A 21,361-nucleotide genomic window follows, 5' to 3' on the forward strand; every position below is an offset into this window, starting at 1 on the left:
CAACAGTGAGAGGCCCGCCTACCGCAAAAAAAAAAAAAGAAGACTTTCTTATGTTTAATTTCTTTAAAAGATAATCGACTGCCTAAACCAAAAATATGAACAATGTATTATGGGATTTATAATATAGAAGTAAAATGTGTGACAACAATAGCAAAAAAGATAGTGGAGGAAATAGAAGTATATTGTTATCAGGTGTTTATACTCTATATGAATTGGCGTAATATTACTTAGAGATGTTATAAAGATCTATATTATAAACCCTAGGGCAGCCAGTAAAAAATAAGAAAGAGACATAATTAACCAGTTGATAGTGGAAATGAAATGGAATCATCAATCCAAAAAAAAACAAAAGAAGAAAGTGAGAAAAAGGAACAAAGAACATATGGGACAATAAAACAAAAACTAGCAAGATGATTCCAACCATGTCAATAATTATATTAAATGTAAATTGTCTAAGCACCCCAATTTAAAGGCAGAGATTTTCTATCTATAAGAAAATGATTTAAATATTAAAACATAGGTAGATAAAAGGTAAAATTAACACTATGCAAACAATAATCAAAACAAAGCTAGAGTGACTGTATTATATCATAAAGTAGAATTAGAAACAAGGGATATTATAGGAGATAAAGGGAGATGTAATAAAAGGAGTCAATTCATCAAGACATAATCCTAAAAGTGTGTATACCTAATAATAGCGATTCAAGATATAGAAAACAAAATGTATAGAAGAGTTTATAACATTAAATGTGTATAGTAGAAAAGAAGAAAAATTTCAAATCAATGATCTACATTTCCAACTCAAGGAACTAGAAAAAGATGAACAAATTAAAGCCAAAATAAGCGGAAGGAAGGGAATAAGAACGATTAGAACAGAAATCAGTGAAATAGAAAACAGATAAACAGTAGAGAAAACTAGTGAAACCAAAACTGGAGTCTTAGAAAAGATCAATAAAATTTGTGTAAACTATTAATAAGCTGAACAAGAATTAAAGAGAGAAGACACAAATTATCAATACCCAGAAAAAAGGAGGCACTTCTATAGATCTATAGACATTGAAAGGCTGTAAGGGAAAATTATGACCAACTTTATGCAAATAAACTTGATCATTTATAGAAAATAGACAAATTCCCTGAAAGACACAAAGTACCAAAGCTCACTCAAGAAAGAATAGATAACTCAAGTGTACCTATATGAATTAAAGAAATTGACTTTATCATTAAAAATCGTCCCATAAAGAAAACTACAGGTCAAGTTGGCTTCCTTGGTGAATTCAATGAAGAGAGATTCAGTTTAAGGGAGAAATGAGGCCAGTACTATAGAAGCTTTCAGAAAGTAGAAGAGGAGTAAAACACTCCCTAACTAATTCTATGAGACCAGTATCTCTTTTTTTTGTATTAATTGATTAATTAATTAATTAATTTTTGGCTGTGTTGGGTCTTCATTGCTGCACGTGGGCTTTCTCTAGTCGCGGTGAGTGGGGGCTACTCTTTGTTGCGGTGTGCGGGCTTCTCATTGCGGTAGCTTCTCTTGCTGTGGAGCACGGGCTCTAGGCACGTGGGCTCCAGTAGTTGCGGCACTTGGGCTCTAGAGCACAGGATCAGTAGTTGTGGTGCACGGGCTTAGTTGCTCTGTGGCATGTGGGATTTTCCCAGACCAGGACTCGAACCCGTGTCCCCTGCATTGGCAGGAGGATTCTTAACCACTGCGCCACCAGGGAAGTCCCAGAGACCAGTATCTCTTATGAATACAGATGCAGATATCCTCAACAAAATACCAGCAAACTGAATCTAACAGCATAGAGAAGGAATTATATACCAGCAAGCGAGATTCTTTTCAGAAATGCAAGGTTGATTTAACGTATGGAAATCAATGAATGTAATACAACATATAAATAGAATAAAAGACAAAAACCACATGATAATGATAATCTCAGTAGATGCAGAGAACTCATTTGGCAAAGTCAACAATCCCCATGATAACAAAATCACACAACAAACTAGGAATAGAAGTAAAGAAAAATTAAAAAAAAAAAAAGAAATTAATATCCTCAACCTGATAGAAGGCATCCATGAAAACCCATGTCTAACAACATATCTAATGGTGAAAGAGTGGATGCTTTCCTTCCAAGATCAGATTAGGCAGGAAAAAGAAATAAAAGGCATCCAGATTGAAAAGGGAGGGACTTCCCTGGTGGCACAGTGGTTAAGAATCCGCCTGCCAGTGCAGGGGACGTGAGTTTGAACCCTGGTCCGGGAAGATCCCACATGCTGTGGAGCAACTAAGCCCGTGCGCCACAACTACTGAGCCCACGTGCCACAACTACTGAAGCCCTCTGAGCCTGCACGCTTAGAGCCCGTGCTCCACAGCAAGAGAAGCCACCACAATGAGAAGCACACTCACCACAGTGAAGAGTAGCCCCCGCTCGCCGCAACTAGAGAAAGCCAGCGTGCAGCAAGAGAGACCCAACAGAGCCAAAAAATAAAATATTTTTAAAAAAAGAAATAAAACTATATTTACAGATGACATGATCTTGTATATAGAAAATTCTAAGGAATTCACACAAAAAATACTATAAATAATAAATGATTTCAGCAAGGTTGTAGGATACAAGGTCAATATACAAAAATCACTTTTATTTGTATACACTAGCAATGAGCAATCTGAAAATGAAATTAAAATTGTAATTCCACTTCTAATAGCATCAAAAAGATTAAAATGCATTGGGATAATAAAAAGCTCAAACCGTATACTCTGAAAACTACAAATCACTGTTGAAAGAAATGAAAGAAAACCTACATAAATGGAAAGGCGTCCTACACTCATGGAACAAAAGACTTAATTTGTTAAGATGACAATACTCCCCAAATTGATCTACAAATTCAACCCAATCCCCATTAAAATCCTAGCTGCCTTTTTTGCAGAAATTGATAAGCTGATTCACAAATTAATATGGAAATGCAAGGGACCAGAAGAGCCAAAACAATCTTGAAAAAGAACAAAGTTGAGGGACTCACACTTCCCAATCTTTTAACTTTCTATTGTACAAAGCTACAGTAATTAAGACAGTGCACACAATTAGTATTCCTGAAAAAGAAAATGGAAAAAACCAGACTAGATAAGAAAATGCAGTTATATAATCAAAGAGAAATTCTTCAACAAAGTAAGGCTTTATTCAGCACTTGCTACACACTGTGCTAAGTGTTCTATCCATTTATTATTCCATTTAGTTCATAGGACTTCACTAAGTGAAAAATTCTATTACCATCTCCATTTTACCAATGAGAAAACTTTAGAGACTGTGACTTGCCCATAGTAGTGGAGCTGGGCTTTGAACCCAGAATGGCAGCCCGAGTCCAGTGCCTTACTTGATACTGCAGATCTGAATTTTTAGATTGAGAGTTCATACTGTGTTCCAAGAATAGCTGACATAGAATGATGAACGGCAAGACAACACCTGGTAGATCTTCTAGACTTCAGGGAGAAAAGGACTGCTCTTTGCAGATTGTCTGCAGGGAGACCAGTAAGGCTGGCTTCCGAGTTGTCCACAGCAACTGTCGGTGCTGGAAGACTGGAGTATCGTCTGCCACGTTCTGAGGGAGAGAAAGTGGGAAATCTGAGAATGTCATACCTGAATGTCTCAGGTTTAGAGGAACAGAGACAAGAGACAGACATTCTTACACCTGTAAGAATTCAGGGCCTGTAGCATCCACGAGCCCTTTTTGGCAGTATTCCACCAAGCAAGCATCAATTTAAAATAAAGAATTAAAGAAACAATGAATGCATTTGATTGATTGATTGAGGTATAGTTGATGTACAGTATTATATGTTTTAGGGGTACAGCATAGTGATTCACAATTTATAAAGGTTATATCCCATTTATAGTTATTATAAAATATTGGCTGTATTCCCTGTGTTGTACTAAATATCCTTGTAGCATATTTATTTTATACATACTAGTTTGTACCTCTTAATCCTCTACCCCTATCTTGCCCCTCAAATGCATTTTGATACAGAACTGATGAGAAACAATTATGGAGTAGAACATAATTGTTAGGTACCTTGGCAATAAAAAACAGTACTATAACGAAAGTAAGAGGCTGAGGAGAAGGCAAAGGAGAAGGTAGTATGAATATGTCAGTTTCCTCATTTTTGTTCTGGGTCAGCAGATACTGTATAGTGTTGAAATGTGTAGATAAAAGAATGACCTACTTTCTGTCCTTTCTCTGGCTCTTTCTTTGTCTCCCTGTCTCTGTCTTTCTGTCTATATACACATACATATAACACACATGCATACATGTAATAAATATAACATATTTTTAACGTTAGAGAGACATAAATGTATGAACTATGTGTAAAAAAACCCACATTTTTCTGAGGTTGAGTGATTACTTTGGTCACACTTTAGTTTCTCCTGTTAAATTTAAAATTAAAACCAGTATGTATAACAATCTCAATGTTTGTAAAATGATGATTATCTTTCTCTCCTCTTGATACATACGTACATGGAGATAGCTGGGTTATCGTTCAATCAATGTTCACTGGCTATTTCTATGTGGTAGAATTTTGAGATGATTTTTAATTTTCTTTTTGTACTGTACTACATTGTTTTCACTTTAAAATAACCATGGCATTTAAAAAAATTTAAAACTATTATCAAAAGCAAATGGAGGATAATTTTTTAAAGTTTCAGCATTGAACCCCCAAGTGGAAATGTCAAGGAAGTAGTTGGATATATGAGTCTGGGAAAGTCTGGACTAGAGATTATAAATTTGGGATTCGGCAGCATGTAGCTGATTTTTGAGGAGTGGATGAGATCATCTTGAGAGACACTTCACAGAGAAGGACAAGGGCCCAGAACCGCACTCTGTGCATCTCCAGCACTTCGAGGATGGGTGAGGGTGAAGCCAAAAATGACAGTTCTCAGAGGCAGGAGGAACACCTACCTACCTCTTAGCACTTGCAGAGCCAAGGGCTAAGTCAAGAAGGAGCCAGGCAGTTTTGATAAGGTGCTGGGATGTAGTTCAAAGGCAAGGGTTGCCCACCTGGCTTTCGTTCCACAATGTATTGTTCATTGTGTGTCTTCTACTTTTTTTTCCCTCCCTAAAGCTCATAAGGTAGAGAGCCAGCAATTCCTTCAGCTCCATTTGGAGAATAATTTCAAGGCCTCTAAAATATTTGGGGTCTGGCTAACAGCTGGATCTTTGGAGAGCTGCTGACTCAGCAGATGTTGGCAGCATGTTTGGAGAGCACTCCTGTGGTTTTAAAATGGGCCACAGTAGCTTCTGGTTGATAAATGCTTTATTTGACTTGTGAGTTTAAGGAGAGCAGCCTCTGTAACCATAGCTAAGTGTTTACACTTCACTGTATCCCCCTCAACTTGCAAGCCTTTCTCTTGACTAGTTGGCAGTCTTTCTGGCGGGGCTAAACACGTCAACCTTTAAAACCTCGTTATCTGCTGACAAGAGGTCAAGTTTGGGGAGAGGGCGAGTCGAGGTGGTTTTTCTCAACTCTCCCCTTGAGAATAGGTGGCTGCTGCCCAGTCCACAGGCCTCAGCTCTGTAGCCTGGTGAATTTGCCCTCTCTGGTTAATTCCAGAGCCAGTGCCAATCATGGCACCTTCCAGCTCTTTCTGAAGCTCATCAAACTCTGGAGGGCTGAAGCCACGGGCCACGCATCAGTGACCTCAGCCATTGGTGGATGATGACTGTTTCTGTCCATTGCTGGACTGGCTTCTGTGTCACTCAGCCTCTCTGTCAACATCCTGGCCTTCGGCAGAGCCACTCCACCTCTAATGCTTCTCCTGGCACCGTGCGCTCATCAGCACCCTTCACTCCCCTGTCCTCAGTGCCAGGAGGGCCACACGTGGCCCGGGGTTAGCAGTTGTTCCCTGTCTCACAGAAGTCATTCTCTCTGCTTTTCTTATCGCTACACTTCTACATCAGTGCCTTGCACTGATGTTTGCATACAGAAGTTATTTTTTCAAGTCCTGCAGCGCATTTAGAGACAGGGTTTGAAGGAGGCAGGCTTGCATGTGGATCTGATTAGTTTTCCGATTTTCTCCCCTTCTAGGTAATACTTTCTAATATTCAAAACAGAAGTCCTAAGCCTGGCTCTGCTCCCCACGATCAAGAACTAGGTTTTTTCCTAGAAACAGGACTACAGAGAGCCCATGTCCTCTATTTCAAAAATGGGTAAGCCTTCTTCTTTTTCTAAATCAAATTCCTAAAGAAGGAAAGTAGAAAGCCTTATAATGCTGTCTTCAGTTTAGTTTTTATCGTAAAGCAATTTTAAATATAAATATAAATTTTTTTTCAAAAAAAGAATGAGCATAGGCTCTTTTGTCTCTTCTCCACCTGGGTCCTCACTTTCCCATGAGATTTGAAGGTGGGGGGAGGGAGGAGGCCCCCCCATGAGTACGAGTCACAGTGTGGAGCACCGGGACCAGGAGGGAATGGGGCCCATGCTCTGTGCTCCCTTGCCTCCCTGGGATGGTACTGCACAGGCCTCCCTGCTTTGTTGCGGGGAAAATGAATGGATCGGAAACCCTGGCCCACAGGATCCCCTGCCTTTGAATGGCTGATCCGTTTAGAGAACTGGATTTGCCAGATTTCAGACGGTTTTTATGAAAGCGAGCATGGCTGTAATGCCACACAGGTACATTTTACCCTTGAGCTGCCCTTGAAAAGAGTTTTAAAAAGGCTTAAGAGCCTGCACGTAAGGGATAGCTCTCTCATGCATTTGATGCTTGTTTTGCTTTTCGTGTTGCTCTTATGAGAAATGCAATGATACTCTTCCAAATCTCTTCAGCTGTCCCTTGTTTTGACATTTTGCTGCAGGATAGATGTGCATGGAGACCAACAGTAGGTATCTGGTTCCCCCGTAGCTCCTCCTAGGCTGTGCGTGGGAGGCCCCTTCCTCAGGAATAGTCCAATAGCGCTTTAAGCTGCAGATTGGATAACTGAACAGGGGAGTTGCTCCCTCTTCATTTTCAAGAGCTTCAAACCTTGGGGCGTAGCTCATGGAAGTGGGATTTCACCTGCCCAGAGCCACGTGCTTCTGTTTCCCATTTGTTGGGGGAGTAAATGCTTATTTTCCAAATCCTATTAAACTGTTTGTGGAGAAGGCCTGCTTTGCTCCAAAGGTTCAGATTGGCAGGGCCCACAAAAGGCTGCAATAAACACCCCAAAGTTTGGAATGGCTTGGTAGCTTTGGCATAGATGCTTTTGAGTTTGATCTCATCTGTCACTGATTGAGATCGTCTGAGTGATGGTGCATGTCCTCTAGACTGAGTTTTGAGTTCTAGTTTCTTTGCTGTTATAAATAGAGAGAGAAGGGAGGGAACGTAGAATATTTTTTCTGTTTATTCTCCCTCTTCACAATAAATAGTGTCATCACAGAGGAAACTCCAACCCTGGCTTTCCCTCCCTCTAACCTGTGAGTGTGTGTGATTGATATGCAAGTCCAGAGGCCGGAATGAATTTCCCTGGGGCTTTCAGGAGTCCCAAACCAATACCTTCTATTGAAAATGTTTTGTGTGAGATTGATAAGGACCGGCCGGATGACTTATTTTCCTATTTGAAGCTTATTCGTCGAGGAGGAAGAAGCGGGGCTATGGGGCTCTGTCCTCTTGCCCCGAACCTCTGGATGCCCACCAGAACCCAACTAAAAAATAATGATGAGAGGTTTGCACTAGGTGATGGATTACATGCTGGGAATTGCTTACTGGCTCATGTCTCATTTTATCTTACCCAAGTTCAAGAAGGTTCCCATTGACATAGTCAAAGTTAAGGGACTGCTTAATTTTGAAGCCCCTCTTCGTTTCTTCTTGTCCTCTTGGTCTTCTCCCTGGGCTCTAAAGACCAGTGATGCATTGAGCCGGCCGCCCTGGAGGGCTCTTGTCAGCTGCAGTGTTCTAAAGCGGTAACAAGAGGTTACGTGGGTAGGTGGAGGTGAGGGCCAGTTTTGAGACCATGAAACACGGACGAAAGGAGAGAGACCAGTGGGAGGTTTTGGACATGCCAAGCGCTGTCAGGGCTGCTGACTTACACGGTGGGTCACTCGGGGCCCAAGAGCCACACCCGGGGGGCATTCATCAGTGGACGCGTACCGCCAGTGTCTCTGCGGAGCAAGTGGGGGCAAATGGAGGCGGGAGCCATCCCTAAACACCAGCGGCTTCCCATCTTCCAATGTGTTTGCTCTGCTCCTTCATCGTCTCGCTCCCTTTTTGTGTTTCTACAACTTAGAAATATATATATCTGGGATTGACAGGATTTGACTGATTTTCAGGGTTAGGAAAATGCATCTTAGATGAGTTTGGCAATAAGAGTTACTAATTGGTAAAGCGTATCTTTTTCTTTAGAAATACACTTAAATATGTTCAGCCTTTTAGTTGCCAAGCCCGTGAACTTGGGTCTCTTTCAGAAAGAACCTGACGCCAGGACCAGCTCCTGGGCCGCTCTGATCCCTTAGATCCCTCTTCTGTTTACCAAGTACTTTTATTTCATCGTTGATCCTCATGGCGTTATATCTTCCACACCCACCACCGCCCTTGGGGTTGGCGGTGTAAACAGCATCGCCTCTATTACACGCACGGTGACCTGGCTGCCGGGCTTCTGACCTCAGTCCTTTCAGTGCTGCCCCCACTGCAGGGGAAATGCTGTGTGCAGGGCCTTGGCTCAACCTTCAAACCGTGGCCTTGTCCACCATCCAGCCTCACTTGTGAGGGAGCGCTTGACCCCGGGATGAGACATTGCCGGGGGATGGTCCCCAGCCTCCACGAATTGGTGTTTTCTCATCACACTTTTCCTCATGTCTCATCTACAGCCTGTCACAAATCATACGTTTCTTCTTCTCTCCTCCTCCCCCTGCCCCTCTCCCCGCTCCTTTACTCCCCCTCTCTTTCCTGCCTCACCCCCTTCCCCTCCCTCTCCTTGTTGCCCCCTCACTCTCCCTTCTCCCCTGTCCCCTGGGAGGGAGAGAGCGCCTGTCATCATCCCAGCCCCAGTGTCCTTGGGCGTGGTCTGGCTTGGCACACACCCACGTCGATTTCACGGGGGTTTCTCTCATCCCTCTGGGTGGCAGCAGCAGGCCTGCTGTGGATGAGAAGACCGTCCTGCTGAGGCTGTGCAGAGGGTGGAGGCAGAGCGCGTTAGCCGCAGAGGGCCAGGGCTACTGCCTCTGAGCTTTTCGAATTTCCTCACCCACGGTAGGCACTCGGATGAGGGGAAGCAAGGGCGCTGGAGCCAGAGGACCGGATAAGGGACCAGCCCTTCTCCTCGCTGGGTGTCCGTTTCTTTATCTGTAAAATAGTGCCAGAACCAGAGAGCTGCGTGTGGCGCAAATAAGAGAACGCATGTGGAAGCATCTGGTGCAGCGTCAGGCAAACAGGCAGGGGGAAACTGTAACTTCCAGTGATGACGATGCCCGGCTGGCTTTCCAGCTGGAAGTGGGACCACAGGAAGGTCGGGCTCCAGCTGAAGTGGACGTTCTCGAAGCAGGCGTCACTCACTTCACTGCAGAGCCTCACACAGCAGAGTTTTCAAGGAAGGGCCCTCGTTTATGACTGCTGGTGTGAGCCAGCTCTGCTCGAGATGCGTAACAATTAGCTTGGGTAACCCCTAATCACCGAGGGCCACCCCAGTGTTTCAGAGAAAGGAGGCGGGGCCGCCTGGTGTGAGGCACTAGCACTGGGTGTTCTGGGCAGTGTGCAGAGAAACAGCCTCAGCCTGGGGCTCCCCTCAGCCTTCTGAGAAGTGTTGCCCCTCCTTGAGTCCTTGAGGCCACAATGCCAGAGAAGCTTGGGTTTGGGGGGCCATTTATTTACTCCACGTTATTTTAGGAATATTGAACTATATCTTATAAACAAAGGGTAGCCAAGGACATTTCAAGGAGCTTTGCTTCTTGCCCCAGCACGTCAGGTATACTGGGTAAGCCAAATGGATTGTAGTGTGTGTTTCCCCTGGTTCTGAATTGGTTTTAATTCAAGGAGGGTGGGGATAAATTCAAGCAAGAAGGCAGATGAGCGTCAGTGTCTGGGAAGTGTACCCGCTGGGTCGTCCTCTTTCCTAGGGTGCATCACGGAGTTCTGTGTGGGAGATCCTCGGAGAAGGTAGGAAGTCAGGCAATATGGTCAGACTCTGGGCTGCCCCCCACGTGCCTGCAGCCAGGCCAGGGAATAAAGTGGGATGGAGGGCTTTTTGGAGTTGTGTTATTACAGTCAGTCAGCACTATGCATTTGTTGGCTTTAAATAGACCTCTAATTAGCACTATGCATTGACTTTTCAAAGTTTTTAAACTTCCCCAGTCATCTTGTTGACCTTTGCAACTGTTCAGCCCTGCTCAGTGTAGCTTGGAATTAGAAGGCAGGAAGAAGGGCCATGAGGCCTGCGGCGTCCCATGGGCTGCTGAGGTTCCTGGGTTTATGGCCTCAGAGAAACAGTAGCAGCAGACGGGCTCCCACAGGCCCTGTTGGGGGCGGGAGGGAGGGGGAGGGAGAGGGCTTGGCTCGATGCACTGGCCTCCCCAGGCACTGGAGCGACTTGGCCTTGTCCTCTGCATTCTTGCCTTCAGTACGTCTTCCTTCTGGCGGTGATAGAAGTGGTTGTTTTTTCAACTGCCCCCTGCTTTTTACATTAGGAGTCAAATGCAGGTAACATGAGAAAATTCAGACACATTTCCAGTAAGCGTTTCGTATGTCTTAACTTTTGGTACATGACATTTCTCGAGAGATTCAGAGAGTAAAAAGAAATGAGCCTGCACTGTGGGAGATAGTAGGAGAAAAGAAAAAGGGTAAGATGTGAAAATAAGTAAATTATAGGCGACAGTATGGTTGTTTAAAAGAGTAAACAATGCAAGAACACCTAATAATCACTGTAACTGAGCTGAGGTTTCCAGGCCCATTCATTCATTCAGTAAAGTACTTATTCATCCATTTAGTGAGGACTAATTGCATAGTAGCCAGGCCCTGTCCTAGCACTGGGGCTCTAATGCGGAAAAGAACGACAAAGCCCCTGACCTCCTAGAACTTCATCTCAGGGAACTAACTAAAAGAAGCAGTCTCAGGATAGTCTGTACATGTGTGACAGGGGAAGTCCAGGTTGCCAGAAAGCCAAATAAGGAGGCTGCCTGTTGAGACGGCGGAAGATTTGGGAAGGGGAGTAAAGCTTTGGAGAAGCGGGATTGAAATGATGTAGGTGCACAGATTGGGGAGAGTCAGGGGTGCTTTCCAACTAGTTGGTAGAAACCTGGGGTTAGAACTGTACTCAGTATTGTATATATTCCGCAGGGTATGAGGAGACCACTCTGGTTGGAGCAGAGGTTTATACAGTAATGTATGTGTTTCTATATAAACCTCCCAGCACAGGACCTGGCATGCAGTAGATTGGGTCAGTTATCCAACATAGTTCTGCTATGTGCCGGTACTGTGCTTGGTACTGAATTGGGGAATATAAGACACATAGTCCGGGTTCTCGGGGAGGATACAGCCTAGTGAGGGAGAAGATAATAAACAAGTAAACCAATGTTTATACTTACAAATCGTAATAAATGCTAGGAAACGAATGGGTGCAGCAAATAACAGAGGGCACCTGCTTAGGTAGGGTGGTCAGGCCAGGCCTCCTGAGGAAGTGACATGAGACCAAGACTTGAAGGATGAGAAGGAAGTAAGCGTGCCACAAGCAGGAGAAAGAGTGCTGCAAGCAGAGGGCCCGCCACGTGTAAGGTCTTGACCCAGGGAAGTTTGATGTGTTTAGGAACCTGAAAAGAGCCCAGTGTGGCTGCAGCAGAGTTGGAAGGGGGAGAGTCACAGACTCTCCTGGTTTGGCTTACCCTGAAAAGGCAGATCTACTGTGGTGGCGTACAATGGGAGAGTAGCGATTGTCCAAAGAAAAATCCCCAAGTCACCAAAACAAAGGCAAGGTGACAGTGGTGGGCAAGGCATTAGATGCTCACCTCAAAGATGACAGTGGGGCTTCCCTGGTGGCGCAGTGGTTGAGAGTCCGCCTGCCGATGAAGAGGACGCGGGTTCGTGCCCTCGTCCGGGAGGATCCCACGTGCCGCGGAGCGGCTGGGCCCGTGAGCCATGGCCGCTGAGCCTGCACATCCGGAGCCTGTACTCCGCAACGGGAGAGGCCACAACAGTGAGAGGCCGGCGTACCGCAAAAAAAAAAAAAGATGACAGTGGTCGTAGGGACCAAGACAAGTGGATGGATTGGAGATGTATGGTAGAACTGCTGTTCGTTGTTGTGTGATCCCAACTGGTGTGGGGACTAGGTGATGAATTGGATTTGGGGGGGAGCGGGAAGGGGAACAGAGGAATCAGGAATGACTCCCCAGTTGCAGTCGGAGCAACTGGTTAGATGGAGTGGGGACAAGGGGAGGACCAGATTCGGAAAAGGGGAAATCAGAGATTTGCCTTTGGATGTGTATCATTTGAGAGCCTGTGAGATTTCCAAGTGGCAGTGTCGACTAGGAGGATAGATGAGCACAGGGGAGGTTGAACCTTGAGTTATAAGTTGGGAGTCTCAGCATGTTGATTATATTTAAAGCCCTGGACTGGATGGGCTGAGAGGGACAGACCGTAAAGAGAGAAGCAAAGCCCAGGACCCAACAGGAAACCTGCAAGAGTTGGAGTTGGGCCAAGGAGGAGGAGCCCATAGGGGAGCTGCCCGAGGTAAGAGGGACCACGAGGGTGTGTCCTCGTAGAAGCCTAAGGTGCCTGAAGAGGAGGAAGGGCTCACCTGATGATGCTGAGGTGTTAATAAGGGTAAATACCAAAGCACTGGATTCGATAATATGGAAAGCCTTTGTGACCTTGAAAGGACTTTTGGTGGATGGTCAGAGCACAAGCTAGACTGGGGAAAGAGCGGCACGAATGAAGTGGTGGCGTCAGATGTGGGTCACTTTAAATAAATGTTATTTCCGTTCCCATTTCCTTTTCCAAGTTAGGGTTCTCGCTGGAAGGATGGATGGTGGAGAGATGGTGGAAGACTGAAAACCAGGCTAAGATGCAGGGAATTTATTCTTCAGGTGTGGAGAAGGATGGGGTATCAGGAAGGGCCAAGGCTAGGGTAGTTCATTTGGCAGGAGTCTAGTGCCAGCAGAATCATGCCCACCATATCAGTCGGACTTGGTTCATTTTACTTGGTTTTCAGCCATAGGCTACGTTCTGATCTCAGCAAGAACCATGTATGTATTGGACTGAGAGAAAGATGGGGTGATGGAGGGAGTCGGGGGGGGAGTCCATGTAAGTGGGCTACTTCCTTTATTCACAACAGCTTCAGGAGGGAAGTTTACGGACCAGTGTGAGTCCTGCAGCCTGGTCAGCCAGGACCACCTCGGTGATGCCACTTGTCATTCAAGCAGTCCTGGGTCTGGAAGACTTTGGGTCAACCTAGCGAACTGTGCTAAGCACTTCCCATGAGTCATTTCAGTAATAAGGAAAATTTTCATAATAGTTGAGCTGAAGGTCGGGTATAGAATCTGAAAATCCTGGAGTCCAAATGGTTAGAGCATGTTTTTAAAAATCACTGCCCTTTGTAGCTGAGGACTCTGAGATCCAGAGAAATCACATTCAATGATCATTTAATAAATATTTATCAAGAACCTCCAGAGGTTATTTACTAGTGCCAAACGCTGTTCTAAGTGAACAGGTCAGACCCAGTCACTGCCTTGCTGGGGTTTACATTTTGCTCAGGGAGACCGTCAGTACATAGGCAGTGCTGGGGTGTGCTCAGAGCAGGAGCCTGAAGAAATGGCTCCTCTGTTTATAACACACCTGACAAGCATCTGGGTTCATTGTGACAAGGGACACAAAACTTGTAGCCTTCCTATGAACAAATACCCTACACATGTCCTCCTGCACCTCCAGGTGGCCGCTCAGCGGGACCAGTGGGACAGGGCTCCATGCTGGAAGAAAAGCCACAGTGTTTAGCGGGGGAGTTTGCCGCCTAGAGCCTGTGGAGGACCATGAGTGGTCTATAGACTTAAAGGCTTTGACCCTCTCTTTTCAAGGAAAAAAAAAGATCCCATTTATATGCTATTCTAGAAAAGACCAAACAGTGGAGACAATAAAAAGATCAATGGTTGCCAGGAGTTTGGGAGAGAGGGGAGATGAATACACAGCACATAGAAGTTTTTTAGAGCAGTGAAAATACTTTGTGTGCCATTATAATGATGGATAGGTGTCATTATACTTTTGTCCAAACCCATGGAATGTGCAACACTATTCACTTCCTTAGAGTGAACCCTAAGGTGAACTGTGGACTTCGGGAAATTTCTGTACCTTCCTATCAATTTTGTTGTAAACCTAAAACTGCTAAAAAAAAAAAAAAAAAAAAAAAAAAAAGAAAGAAAAAGAAGAGAATTAAACAAGGCAGTGAGACTTATTCAGGGTCACACAGCTAGTTGGTGGCCTGTGCCTCCCCCTGCTGACACCCAGCCCAGTTTTCTCAGCGCTCGCACAGAATGACCCCGCCCAGTTAGTGTTCTCTTCTTGAAGATGGAGCTCTGGGCAGCAGAGCCGCAAGGAATACATTAGGCTGAGAAAATAAGGACTTTTAAAGCCAGTCTAGTTGTAATCGTTTATGGAATAAAAAGCGTCAGCCAAGTCTCCTCTGTTTTGTTTCAGTGTAGACTAGGTCTGGCTCATCCCTTAATGCCATCAAAACTTTAGTATGAAAACAAAGGAGTCTTTGTCAGTTTTAATTATGAAATTCCAGGACCACTTTCCGTGATACATTTCAGGGAATGAATTATGGGGGACGGGTAGTTGCTTTCTGCACTGCATAAGCGCGAGCACCCACGGCGTGTTCGAGGCCTGCGCCATCAAAGCGTTATACGCGTTCAGCAAGGTGGGTGCATCCACGTTGGCCTGTCCTGTCTTCAGCAGAAGAACGGGGTAGGTCATCTGAGGCTTCCAGAGTACAAGGTGGGGTAGGGTGGGAGCACGGGGCGTGGGGAGGGGACCGGTGAACTAACTAGCAGTTACTCGCATCTCACAAAGGCCCCTCTCCGGACGGTTTCTCCCAGCTGTAGGCTGCCTCCTTCAGCCTCCATTCAGCGTTGGAATTCCCTGAAAGATGAACTGGTACCGGAGATTATTCCAGTTCTTCACCTTGGGTTTGTCCGGGATAGTGATTTTCTATTTTAATGGAGGCAGGAGGGAAGGGGGAGGTTCTTTGTTTATTCATTCACTTATTTGTTCATCCAGCAAACATTTATGTGCTAGGAGCTGGGGTTGAGACAGCAAACGATCCCAGTGGATTCTCTAGTCCAACAGGAAGATAAATAACTACAAGTAGGCTTACACCTTAGGAAAGGAGAAGAAGGCGATACTACCTCTTTAAATTCAGCCTTTCACTTTGCACGTTTTCCCCAAAAGAGATGGTTATATAACAGTTGTGGCTAAAAAATCAAAATTAACTTTATTTTTTTGATATTTCCCAATAATTCTTGATACGACCGGAGATTGACCCTGGAATTTTCTTTCATGGAGGGCAATATTTGCAGGCCGACTCTTGGGTCATGCTCTGGACAGGAGTATCCTCAGTGAGCATACACAGCAGGAACATAACAGTGCAGTGTGAGGACTACTGCCCAACTCTGTTTAGTTTCAGACGATTTGTTCCAACATTCACTTGTTCTGCCAGTGTTTATTCAGCTGCTGCTCCTGCCAGATGTTCTCCAGGTGCTGGGGGTGAAATGGTGAGCAGCCAGACGTGCTTCTTGCTTTCAGAGAGAAACCAGGTCCTTATATTCCTGGGTGTATAACTACACCCCGAGATGGGGCTCAGGCGGCAAGGTACCCATTTCTGTGAGAGGCCATTTGAAAATGAAGTTGACCTGGAGCTGGTGGTTAGGGGAGGTTTCCCGAGCAAGTGACTGAGCAGAGCCTGAAGATGAATCAGTGAAGAGGAGCTAATTCACAAAGGCAAGGTGGATTGGGAAGGGCGCTCGTGTTGGTTAGACCTGAAAGGATCCTGAATGGGCATCAGAGGCATCTGGTCCAACCAACCCATGCTTTTTCTCTGCTCTGTTTTTCTCAGTATTTAACGGGCATCAAATGTACTACGAACAGTGCTTACCAGGGATCTTCTTAGGTTCAGTTAAGCATTCCGACCCACAAGACTTTCAGTGGCCACACTTGGCCATCTGTGGAGACAGATCTGGAGCAGAACCGTAAGTTGCCAACCAGGCAGTGTCAAGGGTTTCTCTCCTGTGAGCTGTGCTCTTGGCAGTCATCTGGCCACCCAGGAGCTGTCCTCTTTGCCCCTCCCTCATCCTGTGACAGCTCACATGCTAGAGAGTGAGCTTCACGTGGAGTAGGGATGGGGTCTGCCCTGGCTTAACATCTCCCTGAGGGATATGCTCAGTTGTAAGTCATCACATTCAAGGAAGCCCGAAGCGGCGTTGTCCCCGTCAGATATTTATAGTTCCTTCCAGTCCAGATGCAAGATATCAGTCAGAGGTCATTCTTAATATAAGCAATGTTGCCTCGTAACATAATTGACATTCTAGCTTTATTAGGTTTCCAGGGAAACAGAACTAGAAAGTTAACCTAAGGTCAGATTCTCAAGCAGGAGAGGAAAGGAATTTGCTAACCCTTTGCCCACATTGTGTTTTTTTTCCCTTATCTAATCTGTTAATTGTCTGTCTCCCATCACTGGCATATAAGTTCCAGGAATTTGTATCTGTTTGGTTTGGGGAGGGATCTGTACCTTGAGAGTATCTGGTATACAGGTGTACGTGAATGAATGAGTGAGTGAGTGAATGAACTTATGTTCGTCCGAGATGGCTGTGGCTCACAGATGCCTGACAGTTGTGTGTTTTCTTTAAAATTAGTTCACGCAGCATGTATGTACTGAGAGCTAAGCGTGCAAGCACTGTGCTAGGTGCCGGGATGTAAGGAAGAAAAAGACAGCCTAGACGGGCCTCGTGGAAGTGACCGCTCCTGTTGCTGTTTAGGGGGAGCTGTGCTCTGACCGTCCAGCTCTTCCCACAGATGATGTCCTTCTGTTGGAAGAGGGTGAAGGGGGCCAGGTATCAAGTGGTTTCCTTGACCTCAGTAAGAGATAATACGTTTTCTGGGAAGGTCATAGGGACTTCTGCTGTCTGCCTTATCTCTGAGACTGTTTCCAATAACGGTGGCTTTATTATAAGACACCCCCCAAGCAGGCCTGATAGACTCTTTCTTTTCTGAGAAGCTCCTAGCTTGGTGGAAAATTGGTGCTTGTAGCCCTCCTTACTTAAGCCTGGCGTGTACACATCTAGATGGGATTCTAGCGTTCCCACAGCAGGAAAGAGAATTATCATTTTCCACGGTTTAGTGTTGAGAACATTTGCTCCCAGAGCCTCCCAGACGTGCATTTTTTTTCAAGTATGTAGCGCTTTGAGTTGAAACCTCACAGGCTGAAGTTGGACACAGAAGCCCGAGAGCCTGTTTAAGCATGGCCTTTGTACGCAGCCCCTCAAGGGCAGGCCATTGAAATGACACGTGTGTGTCGGGAAGGAGGAATTCACGTCCCGTCTGGTCAAGGAGGAAGCCAGAGTTTACCCTCTCTGAGCCTGTCAGACTGTGGAGCGCTTTCTCGGTAATTTAGTGACGTCTGTGCCACAGAGTCGGTCCAGATGTATCTGCCCGGGAAGCGGGGTGGATGGGCAGGAGGGTGTTGGGAAGGCACGCAGCATTCCTGTTCTTGGCCAGAGCAAATCTCATCAACCTGTTCTTTCCCTTCCCTGGTTTAGGTGTCAAATGTGTTAATATTTTATATGAGGGCAGGGTGCAGGGGGTGGAGGCCCCAGCTCTTTTCAAGGGATATTTCCTACCTATTTCTTTTTAAGTCATCATTTTTCTCTCCATACTTTTTTTTTTTTTTTTTGCAGAGGTATTTTTAGTCAGCTCTTAGAGAGAGTTGCAGAGAAGTTGAGTTAAAGCCCAGAAAATGACTGAGACATCTTTGGAAAATTTATGACTTTTCTTAGGAAATGCTAGAACCTTCTATTGAAAGTGAGGGGGCCATAAATTTTCTTACAAACACCTGCCTTTATATTTTTATAGCAATGTCCGCCATAGATCTGTACACCAATAAGGATATCTGCAATATGATTGTATGTTCTCATAGCAAAATCCTGCATTAAATTGTAAGATTTTTAAAAATTAATGAATTGCTTTTTTCAATTGACATTTGATTTTTCCACCTTCCTCTCTATTTGAGGTTTGAATTTTTACTTTTTATTCACAGGTGACTTTGGTGGTGATTCTCTAGGCCCGGCACAGACATACTGTACCTTTTTGTTCAGTTAGCTCTTCCTTCTGTATCTTCTCTTTGCTGGCAGGTGCTTGGTTGATGGTTATGGGAGCTGGTTCTCCTTTGACTCTCCCTGGCAAATTAGCATCAGAAGCAGCAATCTCTGCATGTTGGAAACAAGCAGTTAAAATACCAGGAAGAATCTGATGTTGTGTTTCTTCTGAAGAATACTCAGAAAAACTCATTAGCCAGACTTGGTAAAACCTCTGAATTACAGATTTTTTTAAAGATGCAATTACACTGCTTTCAAGTACGTTTTGAGCTAGTTAAAAAAAAGAAGATATTGCCATCTCAACTCCATGTATGTTTATTGAGAGCCTGCTGGGCACCAGTCACTAGGATAAGCTCTGGGATATGAGATGAATAAAAAATGTTCTCTGAGCTCATGGGGAAGACAACAAATAATTATAACACCTGGTGAAAAGCACTATAAAGAAAAGATGGGCTGCTGGGGAGAAGGAGAGGGAGGGGAGGAAGGAGGAACAAGCACTTGCCTGGGTGCGTTCGTCAAGTTCATTAGAAGAACTGACATTTGAACTTGGTCTTTGAGGGAGGGGTGAGATTTCCCCATCTCAGGGAGACCTGGGGGGGGCAGGGATGGCAGTCCTGGTTGAATGCTAGAGCTACCAGGCCAGACACACTTCATGCACTCTTGGCAGGCAGCACTGTCTAGTGGTTAAAAACCATTGACTCTGGATCCACCTGCCTGGGTTTGAATCCTCCGCCTTACAAGCGCGGTGACCTTGGCAAGTTACTTAACCTCTCTGTGTTTCACTTTCCTCATTTGTAAACTGGGGATAATAATAGTACCTGCTTCATAGTGTTGTTAGGCAGATTAAGTGCGTTAGTAATTATTGTGTGTTTGGACAGTGTCTGGCACACGGTAAGTTTGATAAATAAATTAATAAAACCCTGCAGAGTGAAGGGTTTGTCAGCTCCCTAGAAGAAAAGGTAAGAATCAGCAGCTGAGAAGTCTGGGAAGATGATAACAACAGTGGCAGTATAGTTTTGGGATCTTCTCATATCCTGTCATTAAAAAAGACACAGTAACCGGACAGCAAAACCAAAAACCCGTGCACAACATTTACAGTGAAACTAGATGACAAGGTGTACTCACGAACACCAAAGTACAAGCTAATGGCGACAGACTACCAACAGGTAGAGACAAGCATGTTATTTGCATCTGTGTGGGAGAAAGCAGAAGGAAGCAATGGGGGATCCCAGGGGCCTGAGGACAGGAGACCCGAAAATAGCCCTCAAGACTCCTGGAAAGCTTGTCTGGCCAATTTGAGATTAGCTGCTGAAAATGAGAGGGTTTTGCCAAGTAAGGTCTAAGGGACTGGAGCAGTCTGGCCCCTGTGAAGACTTGAAACCGACCCACTAGGGCTTTTTGCTGGGACTGGACCCCACAATGAGGAGAATGCTGAAAGTGGAATGAAAACTGACCAAGTGACACAAGAGACAAAAGAACGATCAGGTAGAGATAAAAGTGAAGGACGGGGAGGTAGCCAGGAACTATCATAAAGCAAGATGCTACTATTATTTTTTAGCGGCTTTATTCAGGTATAATTTATATATCAAAAATTCACCTGTTGTAAATATTACAGTTCAATTGTTTTAAATAAACTTACGGAAGCATTGCAGTCATTGGCACAATTCAGCGTTAGAACATTCCATCACCCTAAAAGTTCTTCATGCCTATTTGTAGTCAGTCCCCACTCCTACCCCCAGCTCCAGACAACCACTTATCTGCTCTATAGATTCGCCTTTTCCAGAAATGTCACATAAATGGGATCATAGAATATGTCGTCCTTTGTGTCTTGCTTCTTTCTCTTAGGATAATGTGTTTGAGGTTTACCCACGTTGTTGAATATATCAGTAATCACTCCTTTGTATTGCTAAATAGTTTTTCCATTCTTTGTCCGTTTACCAGTTGATGAACATTTGGATCATTTCCACTCTGGGGCTATTATGAATAATGCTGCTATGATCACTCATGGACAAATCTTTCTGTAGACATATGTTTTCATTTTCCTTAGATAGATTCATCAGAGTGGAATTGATGGGTCATAAGTTTATGTTTAACTTTTAAGAAACTGCTAAGCTGTTTTCCTGAGTGACTGTACCATTTTACCTTCCTAGCAGCAGTGTATGAGAGCTCCAGCTTCTTTCCATTCTCTTCAACATTTAGTGTTGGCAGTTTTGAAATTAAAGCCAGTCTGGTGGGTTTGTAGTGGTATCTCGTGATTTTAATTTGCATTTCCCTAATGATTAATGATGTTCAGCTGTTTTGCATGTGCCTATTAGCTATTATATCTTCTTTGGTGAAACGTCTTCAAATCTTTTGCCCTGTTTTCAATTGGATTGTCTTCTTATTATCAAGTTGTAAGAGTTCCTTATATATTCTGGGTACAGGTCCTTTATCAGATATATAATTTGCAGATATTTTCTGCCAGTCTGTGGCAGGTATTCATTTTTTTTAATTATGTCATTCAGAGAGGAAAAGTTAATTTTGATGAAGTCCAACTTAACCAATTTTTCTTTTTATGGATCGTCCTTTTGGTGTCATAGCTAAGAAATTTTGGCCCAATCTAAGACCACAAAGTTTTTCTCCTGTGTTTTATTACAGAAGTTTTAACTTTTACACGTAGGCCTCTAATCTATTTTGAGTTAATATTTGTGTATGGTGTGATGTAAGAGTCTAAGTTAATTTTTTTTTTTTTTTGCATTTAGATATCCAGTTGTCTAAGCACCATTTGTTGAAAAGTCAACTCTTTTCCCATTAAATTGCCTTGACACTTTAGCAAAATAATTAATTAATTGAGCATAAATATAAAGGTTTATTTCTGGGGTCTCTATTTTGTGTCGTTGATTTATATGTCTATTCTTAAGCCAATAGCACACTGTCTTGAATATGTAGCTGTATTGCAAGTTTTGAAATTAGGTAGTGTAAGTCCTCTAATTTTGTTCTTTTTCAAAATTATTTTGGCTATTCTCAGTCTTTGATATTTCCATATGAATTTTAGACTCAGCTTGTCAATTTCTACAAAAA

General features: G+C 44.2%; 1 protein-coding gene and 1 non-coding gene across 8 annotated transcripts in view; both read left to right on the top strand.

Moving 5' to 3' along the window:
* Nucleotides 1-21,361, top strand: part of TTC7B (tetratricopeptide repeat domain 7B) — a 237,868-nt gene that overhangs the window by 67,924 nt on the left and 148,583 nt on the right. For all 7 annotated transcript variants that reach the window (XM_060004050.1, XM_060004048.1, XM_060004047.1 and 4 more), the window contains one exon: nucleotides 6,074-6,195. In XM_060004050.1, coding sequence (XP_059860033.1) covers nucleotides 6,074-6,195 — 122 coding nt within the window. The remainder of the gene's footprint in view (nucleotides 1-6,073; nucleotides 6,196-21,361) is intronic.
* Nucleotides 13,725-13,853, top strand: LOC132421467 (small nucleolar RNA SNORA11). The gene has a single exon (XR_009518713.1). It is a non-coding gene; the product is annotated as a small nucleolar RNA SNORA11 (small nucleolar RNA).

Source organism: Delphinus delphis, chromosome 2, assembly GCF_949987515.2.
Source record: "Delphinus delphis chromosome 2, mDelDel1.2, whole genome shotgun sequence".
NCBI classification, from domain to species: Eukaryota; Metazoa; Chordata; class Mammalia; order Artiodactyla; family Delphinidae; genus Delphinus; species Delphinus delphis.